At 35.7% G+C, this 13,055-nt stretch overlaps 1 protein-coding gene across 1 annotated transcript; it reads right to left on the bottom strand.

Moving 5' to 3' along the window:
• Positions 1 to 9,411: 9,411 nt before the first annotated feature.
• On the bottom strand, positions 9,412 to 10,980 carry LOC107963339 (uncharacterized). Its single transcript, XM_016899886.1, has 6 exons — positions 10,879 to 10,980; positions 10,708 to 10,794; positions 10,336 to 10,617; positions 10,130 to 10,242; positions 9,807 to 10,087; positions 9,412 to 9,608 (listed from the first exon to the last, which is right to left on the bottom strand). Exons 1-6 carry the CDS (start codon positions 10,978 to 10,980, stop codon positions 9,412 to 9,414), a joined length of 1,062 nt encoding a protein of 353 aa, XP_016755375.1.
• Positions 10,981 to 13,055: the final 2,075 nt, after the last annotated feature.

The raw sequence follows: 13,055 nt of genomic DNA on the forward strand, positions 1-13,055 counted from the left end.
ATAGGGTATACTGACTTATGCAACACGGCCAAGTCACAAGCCCATGTGCTAGGCCGTGTACTAATTAGGAGACATATTGACTTGTACCACACCGCCAGTCACACACCCCTGTGTGAGACCGTGTGGAGCATACTGACTTCAATTTAATTTCAATACCAGGGGACACACGGCCATGTAACATAACCATGCATCACACATGGCTGGGACACACGCCCTCTGTCTCTGCCCGTGTGAACAAAAATAGGCTATTTGCAAAGCCATTATGCCACCCTATTTTCACATGTAAACACAAGCATAAATGGTAACATTTTTAGAATACAATAGGCAGCCATTTCATAACCTTTCATACACATATAATGCCAATATCACATAATATTTAAATACCTAATTATCATCATGCATTTTCCATTCAATGTGCCTACCATGTAATAAAACATATTTGCATATTTCCATTCAATCTACTACTTGCCAAAACATAACATCAAGTTTAGCCCAATCACATGGCTTAACCTATACACAAAATGTACCAAAAATTATATCTCAAGTAACCATAATTAACACCATTATAACTAGCATATACATGTCATATTTACAATTATCCAAAAGTTCAAAAGTACCAATCGGAAATTGTATAGTGTAATGTGAAACTTTGACTTGTCTGAAACAAGCGAGGTATCGAACCTCTATAAAATATGGAAAAAGAAACAATGTAAGCTTCATAGCTTAGTAAGCTCGTATAATTTAGAATTAAGCTTACCATTTATACCAAATCAATACAAATAATTAAGGTAACTCCATACAATTTCCAAATGCCTAACACAAGCATTCATCCATATGTTATTCATATTAATCCATGAAATCATCCATTATCACAATTCAATACTCAATATATATTGTATTCAACATTTCATTCTCAATCATATAATCAATAATTGATTCAGTAAAAGTATTCAGCCATATAAACAGAATTTATGCCCGTTGAACCTATTAGAACTTCAAAGGATACTCAGGTGATATACATCGGTAATCCATCAATTCATTATCATTTATGCTCTTTCAAACCATGATCGGTAAGCTCCTCCTGAGCTGATGAACAGTAAGCTCTATTGAGCTGAAATAGTAAGCTCTGACGAACTGAACAGTAAGCTCATACGAGCTAAGAATAGTAAGCTCTTACGAATTGATATATCAGTAAACTCATACAATCTATGGTGAGTCTGCAACAAATGTAGGAACTCGACCAAAATGGTAACCCTAGTGACATGTCACTCGTATCCTATGAATTTTTATGGTTCAAACGGGGCTCGATAACAATTAAACTATATCGATAAGGCATTCACAATCTAAATATATATCAACTACACAATTATACACATTCATTGCAATTATTTAAAGTATTTAAAAGTTCGATTCTAATTATACGAACTTACCTTGTATCGCTCGGATAACAACTAACGGCTATTTGTCAATCTTTCCTTGATCTTGGCTTATCTTGATCTATATATTATCAAATTAAGTACATTCAATATACAATCAATTCAATTTAGCCCCTAATACATATTTTTGGAAAATTTACACATTTACCACTATACCTTTCACATTTTTACAATTTAGTCATTTTCACATAAAATTGTAAATTCATGCAATTTGGTACAATTTCATTCTAGGCGAAATTCATAAGGACTCCTAGCAACCCATATCTTTCATTATTTCATACTTTTAACCACTACATTTTACATTTTCTCAATTTAATCCCTTTTTAACATTTTCTCTAAAAATCACTTAACAAAACTTGTATATCTAACAACAATGATTTATTATCCATCATCAACTAACAAAATACTCATGTATTCAACAATGGCAACATCCAAATACTTTAACAGTTTTGAAATCGGATATAGGGCTAGCAAGATTAAGCTGCAACGATTTCAAAAATGTAGAAATTATTAAAAACTGAGTAAAAAATCACTTACTAATTAATCATGCAATTGCCGAAACTTGAAGAGCTTCCATGGCTGTTTTCATTCCTTAATATCCAGCTAGAAGAAGAGAAAATAGGCTAGCATTTGTTTTGTTTCATTTAATCTATTATTAATCTTTAATTTACTATATTAACCTTATAATAAAACCAATAAAACAAGTATAATAATGTCCATAATTGTCCATTTAAACAACCAATGGTCCAATTACAACTTAAGAACTTCTAATTTAATAAACCATAACTATTAGGCACAATAAACTAGTAGCACACAAGTTTTACGCTTTACGCTTTACGCTTTACGCGATTTAGTCATTTTTACCGAATTAAGCATTCAAACAGTAAAATTTCTGTACCAAACTTTCACATAATAATTCTATCATGCTGTAAACTTTAATAAAATAATAAAATAATATTTTAACCTCATATTTATGGTCCCAAAACTATTGTTCCAATTTGACTAAAAAATAGACTGTTATAGAAACCTAAAAGTCCAAAGAGTCCCAAAATTACAGAATTCTCGAAAACCAAAATTTTAAGTAAACTTTTAAAATATATGAAATTTACAAATAAGTGGTCACAACTGAGCCTCCATAGTACCGACCCACCTAAGCTTGAGGATTACCTGAACATAACAGACAAACAGAAAGTAAGTTTTAAGAAAAACTCAGTGTGTAACTCAACGAAAGCGTAAATTCAGATTTTATCTCATAATAGAACAGATACAGACATAAGTCACTTTTTAGAATTAGATTTTAAACAAATTCATACAGATATGCATAGCCCTACCCCCATCCTCTGCACACCAACTTTGACCATCCCATCACACTACATGGGGTATAAAACACTCATCCAGCCCTACACACCACATAGTGTCCATACGACACTTATCAGAATAATCATAATCGCACTGCCAGTGTATTGGCGAGATATCGCCTTATAGAATACTTCCTCCATGAATCATATATCCTGCCCCACAATCAGATACAACAGAATACTAGATTAAACAGGATTATCAGTTACCAGATATTAGAATTATTATATCAAACATGCATATACATAGCAGATCACACATACAGTTTATCAAACCTCATGTTTTAAGGCTTATCTAAGCCCTTACCGACCCCACAGAAGGCCCATTATCAATCAGAACGACGTGTACGACCTTAGGGAAAAATTATGAAATTTGGGCCCACACGCCCGTGTAGCCCACACGGACTAGTTCATGGCCCACATGGCCATACGTACCAATCACACGGCCATGTGTCGTACATGGCCTACCACACGGTTAGACACACGCTCGTATGGCATCGACAAGTTGGATTTTTAATTTTCGCCGATTGTCGTTTTCTCTTGTTATAATTACACACCTGGTTCATTTTTGATGTAAAAGTAACTCTGAGACCACCGAACTTAAAAATAGTATTCCAATGCCCAATTTCAGTAAAAGATTTACGAAACTCAAATGAAAATTATCTAAAACAAAACCTCACAATAGCATCCAGCGCATTCGCACACTTACCGTCAACGAATAGAAAACACCCACAGTCAAATCGCTGGAGAAGCACTAGCCACTTCTTGTATTTCCCCTAAATGAGAAATATCAAAACACCATCAATAAATTTTTATAAAACATAACTAGAACCCCCCAACGCATACAGTTAAGAAACTACTCAATAGCTTACCTATTCGGAATGGATCGAAGAACCCGAATGCACAACGATTAGAACAATAAATAATGAACAAAGTTGAAGGAAAAAGCGCAAAAATTTGCAGAGGGAAGGAGAAAAAAGAAAAACATTAGGAATAAAGGTTTTTGGGAAAAGGAATAAAGAATTAAATTCAAAAAAATAAAGAATTAAATCATACAAAATCCCAACTCCCCCCACAATCCACTAACCAACCAAGTCCCAAAACCGACCCATTAACTCATACAGCTACTACAGAGTACCAGTTCCATTCTACTTCTATTACACAACCGACACACACTTACAGAAGTAAAAATTAACATCCTTCGCTCACATGAGGGTTCAATATAGGACCTTAAGACAAGCTAACACCTTACCACTTGAACCAGCAGGCTCATTCTGATATGAATTAACTAAAAATATAACATAAACCCAACCAAAAGGGATAAGGCTAGGATAAAAAATAGCATAATTTCTAACAGTGGGACTTGAAACCAAGACCTCAAACACATACCAACATCATTTAACCACTGAAGCAAATATTCATTATGATAAAATTTCAAAAAAAAAGTTAAATAAATCAGGGTATTACAACTCCACTCCTTAAAAGAAATTTCAGCCTCAAAATTTACCTGATTCAAATAGATGCGGATAATGTTGATGAATCAAGTCCTCAGGTTCCCACGTGGATTCCTTAGTGCCATGATTCCGCCATAGAACCTTAACCAATAGAATTGATATCCTCCATAAGATCTTAACGTCTTGACCCAGAATCTGAGCTGGCTCCTCCTCAAATGTCAAATCTGGTCTAACCTCAATCTCCTCAACAGAAACAACGTGAGATGGGTCAGACCGATATTGCCTTAACATAAAGACGTGGAATACATCAGGCATACAATTTAACTTTGAAGGTAACTCCAATTGATAAGCAACCGATCCCACGCGCTTCAAAATCTGATCTAGCCCAATGAACCTAAGGCTCAACTTGCCCTTACATCCAAACCATAGAACCTTCTTCTGTGGAGATACCTCAGGAAACACGAAACCACCCACGTACTCAATGTCCCTCATTTTCCAATCTGCATAGGACTTCTGTCTATCGGGTCTATCTATCAGAATGTAACTACCCGATAGCCAGGGGTGTCGAAAAGTATATTCTCGGGACTCTGTTTTCATAAATTAGACTCGTAAATATTTTTAATAAATATCTACAAAGTTAGTTGTGTAGTTAATTAGGTTTTGGTTAAGCGAATTTACTTGTATTAAAAGTAATTAGGTATAAGGACAAAATCACATTTGAGTTAAAAGTTGAATTATATATTAAAAATTAATTAAAGGGCCAATGTAGTAATTATACCTATATAGATATGCACAGTGGATGACATATGTTATAAAATGTATTATAATATTAACAAATGTTAACTATTAAGTTAAATGTATTTATGTATTGTATAATAATAATTAGTATAATACAAGGAAATAGAAAAGAAAATGAAATTAAAAGAAAGTGGAGTGCAAAATTAAATTAAAAAGAAGAAAGAAGAAGTCACGCACGGCCTAGGGGTTCACAAGCTTTCCAAATTCAATTGGTTAGTCAATTTAGTCCTTTTTCTTGTAATTTTTATATTTTTGGAATCCTAGTGTTAAGTATTAACCAACCCATGTCGAAATTTTAATAATTATTAAGATTTTAAATATTGTTAATGTTGGATAGTTTTAGTACTAGGGATTAAATTGATAGATTTTTAAGCTAGAAATGAAAAAGGATTAAATTGTAGAATAAATTGTAAATTTTGAGTAATAAGGACTAAATTGTAAAAATTTTGAAATTTAGGTGTTTAAGTGAAAATAGAGAGTTACATTTATTTTAAAGTTAAATTTGTATGAAAATATAGAATTAAATGTAAAGAATAAAAATTAGTCTCGATTTAGGAACTAAATTAAAATTTAGGCAAATATTGAGTAAAAATTAAAATATTCAATATGAAATTGAATTGTTTTGTATTGATGAATTGTAATTGTTTTAATTTCGTAGCTAACGTCGTACCGGAATCCTCGACTAAAAAAGGGAAGGATAAAATCAACATCAAATAGCTCAGAATCCACGGTCTTTATTTCTATAATCCAAACCTAGTTGCTAATTGTTGTATTTTGATTTAATGCATATGGTAAATGGTTGAGGTGAGTATTTGGCACTTTGATATTGAATTGAATTAAAGTTGATTGAAATGGATTGAATTGATATATATATTATGAGTATTGATTATTTGAATTGAAATGAATATATATGTGTAAATGTAATAATGTGAAAATATGATAATTGGATATTGGTTGTATTTGGAAAGTGAATTGGAAGCCTATTAACTATATCGAGATGAGTCGAATATAGATGGAATGCCATAGGATAGGAAGAGTTCAGGGATTTCTTCAACTTGGAGTCGATAAGGCACTGGGTGTCAATTTACTTTGGTTTAATCGATGAGACACTGGGTGTCAATTTATATAGCGCTGGGTGCAGTTATTACTTCAGATTTATCTAATGAGGCACTGGGTGCAAACTGCTGTGTTGGTTGGATCCTTGTATCCGTCTAAGTCTGAGTCTTGTTAATAGGGGTAAAAAAATAATAAAGTTCTATACTTGATATTGAAATGGCATGGTATGAGAAATGAAGGTGATATAGTGAATTGAAAATGGAATGTGAAATATGTTGTAAACATATGGAATATATTAGTTATATACTTATGAATTGAATATGGAATAGATAATGCTATTGTTTAAATGAAATGTGCTTTGATATGTAAATAGCTATTTATATAGCAATTGTGTAACTTGGGACATTGTTAATCAAATGAAATATGATAGCATGTGTAAATTGAATGTAGTATGAAATGATGAGCTAATATGTATAAATTCAAAATGTTGGCATATGATAGTTGTGATCTTAGTCATTAATATGTGTTTATAATCAAATTGTGCATTTTGTATTCTCTTGTCTTTAAATATTTGGAATATAGAAATACCACTGAGTTTTATTCAGCGTATGGTTTTGTTTTTCTGTGCGCAGGTTAGGTACTTCACTTTTGATCGCCGATTCAGCATCCAACAACGATCTCAAACTTAAGTGTGGTGATGTTTATCTTTTCTGTCGGCACGTACCTAGGATGTCTAGTTGATAGTTATTTTGTGGATAGATTGTAAATGAAGTTATAAGTGTAATGTTGGTTTGGTATTTATGTAAACATGTGTTTCTGTTTAAAGCCATAGTATGGTATGGTGAATTGAAGCAATGCTTGATATGTGCATGTGAATTTAAGTTAATGTTTTAGGTAGATATGAGCTAGGCCAAATTGATGGATTTTTGCATGTTTATAATTTTAATTTGAATGATCCATTGATGATATATTTTGATGATATAAATGTGGTACCAATAAAGGTACATTGGTTAAGCACCTAGAATGATTTAGATTACGGTTACTTGGTAATACTATGAGACCCTATTTTGGTAATCGATACGGGTTAGGGGTGTTACACAGAAGTTGCCTTAAGATGATCCCAAATCAATTTGACTTTATCTTTAGTCTCAGAAACCAACTCTAGATGCAGAACTCGACGTTCACCCAACTCAGTCCAATACAATGGAGTACGACACTTACGACCACACAAAGCCTCGTAAGGTTCCATTTGAATGCTAGATTGGAAACTATTATTGTAGGCGAACTTGACTAATGGCTGAAAATCCAACCAATTAACTCAAAAATCGATCACACAACTCCGAAGCATATCCTTCAGTATCTGAATCACCCTCTCAGATTAACCATCGGTCTGAGGATGGAACACAATACTAAAGTCCAATCTCAAACCCAAAGCTTCATGAAGTTTCTTCCAAAACCAAGATATGAAGGGAGGATCTCTATCTGAAATTATTGAAATTGGAACCCCGTAAAGTCTCACAATCTCATAAATGTATAGCTTGGCCAACTTCTGAAGAGAACAATCTATCTGAACTAGAATGAAGTGGGCGGACTTGGTCAACCAATCCACGATGACCCGTACAGTATCCTTCTTAATAGGTGTTAAGGGCAACTCACTAACAACGTCTATAGTCACACATTCCTATTTCCATAAGAGAATCTTAACGGGTTAGAGCAAACCCAAAGGCAACTGATGCTCAGCCTTAACTTGCTGGGACATCAATCAACAAGAAATAAAATCCATTACCTCTCGTTTCAAACCCAACCACCAATACAGTTCACGAAGATCCCGATACATCTTATTTCCACCGGGATGCATAGCATATGGACTACTGTGTGCTTATCTTAGAATAGACTGTCTCAAATCAGAGTCATTCAGTACACAAACCCGTCCTCGAAAACATAAAACTCCATCACTATTCAGGCCAAAGTTAGATGTACTACCACTCTCTACCTGATGGAAACGCAGAACTAGAGAATCATTCCCTAACTATTTGTCCCGAATCTGATCAATTCAAGTCAGCTTAACGTACAACTCGGCTAGCAGACACATATCCTCAAACAGACTTAGGTAAGCAAACATCACCATGAAATCAGACATTGCTCTATGACTAAGTGCGTCGGCCACCATATTGGCTTTACCGGGATGATACCCTATAGTGTAGTTATAATCCTTGAGTAGCTCAATCCATCTACGTTGCCTAAGGTTAAACTCCTTTAGATTAATGAGGTATTTAAAGCTCTTGTGATTAGTGTAGATGATGCACCTTTCACCATACAGATGGTGCCTCTAAATCTTTAAAGCAAAAACCATGATAGCCAACTTGAGATCATGCGTCAGATAATTCCCCTCATGTGACTTAAGCTGTCTGGATACATAAGCCACAACCTTACCATCTTGTATTAGAACACATCCCAACCCTACATGTGACGCATCACTATAAACGACGAACTCCCTACCCAATTCAGGCTATATCAAAACAGGAGCCTGAGTCAAAATAGATTTGAGCTTCTCAAAGCTCGATTGTTGCTCATCAGTCCAAAAAAAAAGAGCGTTCTTGTGTAAAAGCTTAGTAAAATGAGCTGCAATTAATGAGAACCCCTTGACAAATCTCTGATAATAACCCGCAAGACCTAGAAAACTGTAGATCTTAGAAATGTTCTTCGGCTATTTCTAATCAAGTACAACCTCAATCTCCTTATGATCAACTTGGATCCCTTTAGTAGAAACCACATGCCTCAGAAACGTTACTCCCTTTGATTAGAACTCACACTTGGTAATTTAGCATAGAGTTGCTTCTCTTGAAGTATTTGAAGAACCACTCTATGATGATCATCATGATCATCTTCAGTCTTAGAGTATAATAGAATGTCATCGATGAAGACTACAACGAACTAATCCAAATATGATTAAAAAACTTAGTTCATCAGATCCATGAATGTAGCTAGAACATTCATCAAACCAAAAGGCATGACTGGAAACTCGTAGTGCCCATAACGGGTCCTAAAAGCAGTCTTGTGAACATCAACTTCCTTAACCTAAAGCTGATGATACCCCGAGCGAAGATCTATCTTAGAAAATACCAAAGCCTCATGAAACTGATAAAATAGGCCGTCGATCCTTGGGAGTCGGTACTTATTCTTTACAGTTAGCTTATTCAACTTTTGGCAGTCGATGCACATTTTCATGGTACCATCCTTTTTCTTTACAAAAAAAATTGGTGCTCTCCATGGAGACACACTAGGACGGATGAATCCACGATCCAAAAGCTCCTAAAGCTGAGCCTTTAGCTCTATAAGCTCTTTTATAGCCATATGATAAGGAGCGATGGACACCGGAGCTATACCCGGTAAAAGGTCAATGCCGAACTTAACTTTTTGATTCGGAGGTAAACCTAGTAATTCCTTGGGAAAAATATTCAAAAATTCCCTCACAATTCTGATGTTCTTAACAGAAGAGTCCATAGAAGCTGAAACACTCATATAGGCCTAATATGATTCACACCTTTTTCGAACTAGTTTTTCGGTCACAAAAGCAGAGATTACATTGGATAAGTAATTCCAATGCTTGCTGATCACAACCACTTCTACTTTATTCTCAGATCTCAGAACTACCCTCTTAGTAGCACAATCCAAACTGACTCGATGCTCCACAAGCTAGTCCATACCTAGAATCAAATCAAATTCTCCGAACCGTAGCTCTATCAGATTAGCCGGAAACACAACCCCTTGTACCTCTAACAGTACATTCATATACAGTCTATTTACCCTAACAAATTGGCCCAACGGACTCAATACAGAAATCTCACCAGAAATACTCTCAACAGGAATCCCTAAGTTATCAGAGACAAAACTATCTATGTAGGAGTGTGTTGACCCTATATCTATCAATGTAACATAAGGGATATCATAAACAAGAAATGTATCGGTAATCACATCAGGGACATATCTGTCCTCACAGCATCGAGCAGCATATACTAACACAGGCTACCTTACCTCAGTTTGATTAACACCTCTGCTCGGTGCTCTTTGTCCTCTACTCATACCATTACCACTCTTGGCTGAACCACAGCCCCTAGGCAGCTGCTGAACTGCCCTCTGAGGCTGAATGAAACTTGAAACTAAAGCTTACATCTGATCAGTACACTGTGGGCAATCTCTAATACGATGCTCTATTGACCCACATCACAGACATGCTCTTAACCTCCTTTGACACTTGCCCTGATGACGCCTAGCACAATCACTGCACAATTGAGCCACAGTAGGAGCAACTGAAACTCCAACTCTAGAAGGCCCATTAGGTCTGGCCCATTTCTTAGGAATCTGAACAAAACTAGAAGGCTCCGAATGCCTCTTATTCTTTCCTCTCTCACGGTTATTGTTCTGGCGCTCAACGCGCTTAACCTCTTTAGTGATCTTCGCCTTGTCCACCAGACGACAAACTCTTACTCCCTCTGTAGAGCTATCAGAACTCTCAAACTATCCTCAGACTATCCTCAAAGCTAACACATTTTTATATTTAGACGCTATCATCCCTTAGATATAACGGCTAAATCTCAAAAATTCAACCTCATACTCGACCATAATTCTATCCCCTTGAGTGAGGTTCATGAACTCACGTCTCTGAGCATCCACATAACTCTCCCCCACATATTTCTATTGGAAAGCAGTTTTGAAATACTCCCAATTAACCCAATCTGGCTAAGTACCCTCATCAACCAATAACTACCATTGGTATGCCTCGTTGCGAAGCAAAGATATTGCACCCTTTAGTTTCTCCTTAGGAGTACAGTCAATATCATTCATTATCCTCTCTCTGGCCTCAAACGAGTATTCAGCCATAGTCGGGGCGACTCTAGTGACGCCCCTAAATAGCTCAACACCATTAGATTAGAGTCGTTCAGTTACCGACCCACGGCCCCCAAAACTAGAATGAGGTCTAACGACCCTCTCCAACACTCTCAGCATGGCTTGAGATAGTACGTCGTCCCCAGTCGAATGGCTTTGAGACCCGGTCTCGACAGTAGGTGAAGTCTGTGTCTCGCTTGTATCTAAATTAAGCATATTGCCTATAAGAAAGACATAACTCGAATCTCTTTATGGCACCCACCGCGCCCACAAGTACCACGACCACGCATTCCACGAGCACTCATCGTGTTCAAAATTTTATCTACATTACGAAATTTTATGAATCAGTTTCAATATTTATTAGCAATATTTTATGTTTCAAACCATTATCAAAAGTAGTTCAGAAAGTTTAGAGTTTTCAGTCTCTAACTAACTATATGTAGTTTTAGACAGTTTAAAGTATTCTAACTATAGTATATCTAAGTTAGAAGTACTTATAGGATTGGCACTGGAGACTCAGTGTACCACATACTTACTTCAAAAATAAACTTTACTCATAAAAACCATTACAAATAAAATTTTGAACCTAAAATTTTCATAGCCCGAGTTTTACAACCTGGCTCTGATACAACTAAATGTAACATCCCAAACCCGGTCTAGACGTTATGGCTGCATCTAGAGATGTTACAAGAAAAATTAAAAATCCATCTTTTCTTTTAAAACTTAATATCTTTTTATTTTAAAGAATTTGTCATTATATTAATTAATAAAACCATCGATCGTTTACTCTTTCAAACAAAAAAATAATTTGCAGCGGAAGTTTTATAAGCCATTATATTTTGAAAACTGAGTCTATTTTCTCAAAAGTGTTGGATCGCATAAAACAGTTGTTTTGAAAATTATTTTGTAGGATGTCGCAAGCAATCTCAAATTTAAACCTATTCCAAAAATGAAACCAAAAGTCCTAAGAGTCCTAAAACTAAAAAACTCTCGAAAACCAAAAATTTAAGTAAACTTTTAAAGTATATGAAATTTACGGACAAGTGGTCACAACTGAGCCTCCGTCGCACCAATCTGCCTAAGCCTGAGGATTACCTGAACATAACAGACAAACAAAAAGTGAGTTTTAAGAAAAACTCAGTGTGTAACTCAACGGAAGCATAAATTAATATTTTATTGCATAACAGAACAGATACAAACATAAGTCGCTTTTCAGAATAAGATTTTAAGCAAAGTCAGACAGATACAAATATGCATAGTCCTACCCCAAACCTCTACACACCAACTCCGACCATCTCATCACACCACGTAGGGTATAAAACACCCACCTAGCCCTACACACCACATAGTGTCTATACGACACTTATTAGAATAATCGCAGCGGCGCTGCCAGTATATTGGTGAGATATCGTCTTACAGAACACTTCCTCCACAAATCATATATCCCACCCCACAGTTAGATACAACAGAATACTAGATTAAACAAGATTATCAGTTACCAGATACCAGGTACCAGATACCAGAATTATAATATCAAACATGTATATATATAATAGATCACACATACAGTTTATCAAACCTGATGCTTTAAGGCTTATCTAAGCCCTTATCGACCCCACAGAAAGCCCACAATCGATCAGAACAACGTGTAAGACCCTAGGGAAAACTTTGAAATTTGGGCCCACATGCCCAAATTTGCCTAGCTTGTGTGGCCCACATAGCCACACGCCTCCGTCACACGGTCATGTGTTGTACACATACTACCATACGGCTGGGCACACGCACGTGTCGCATCGACAGGCTAGATTTTTAGCTTTTGCTGATTGACATTTTCTCTTCTTATCGTTACACACTTGGTTCATTTCTGACACAAAAGTAACCCCGAGACATCTAAACCCTAAAAACAGCATTCCAATGCCCAATTTTAGTAAAAGATTTATGAAACTCAAATGAAAATTATTTAAAAGAAAACCTTACAATAGCATCCAGCACATTCTCACACTTAGCGTCAACGAACAAAAAACACCCACACTCAAATCGCTGGAGAAGTACTAGCCACTTATTGTCTT

The sequence above is a fragment of the Gossypium hirsutum genome, chromosome A06, assembly GCF_007990345.1.
Source record: "Gossypium hirsutum isolate 1008001.06 chromosome A06, Gossypium_hirsutum_v2.1, whole genome shotgun sequence".
Classification (NCBI taxonomy): Eukaryota; Viridiplantae; Streptophyta; class Magnoliopsida; order Malvales; family Malvaceae; genus Gossypium; species Gossypium hirsutum.

Excerpts from the sequence above, each read along its gene's own strand:
- LOC107963339 (XM_016899886.1), bottom strand. The coding sequence starts at position 10,980 with ATGGCTGAATACTCGTTTGAGGCCAGAGAGAGGATAATGAATGATATT. Across the intron at positions 10,243-10,335 it reads AGTGTCAAAGGAGGTTAAGA|CCTCAGAGGGCAGTTCAGCA; the intron begins GCATGTCTGTGA and ends AGTTTCATTCAG. Across the intron at positions 10,088-10,129 it reads GTTAATCAAACTGAGGTAAG|ATATGTCCCTGATGTGATTA; the intron begins GTAGCCTGTGTT and ends CTGTGAGGACAG.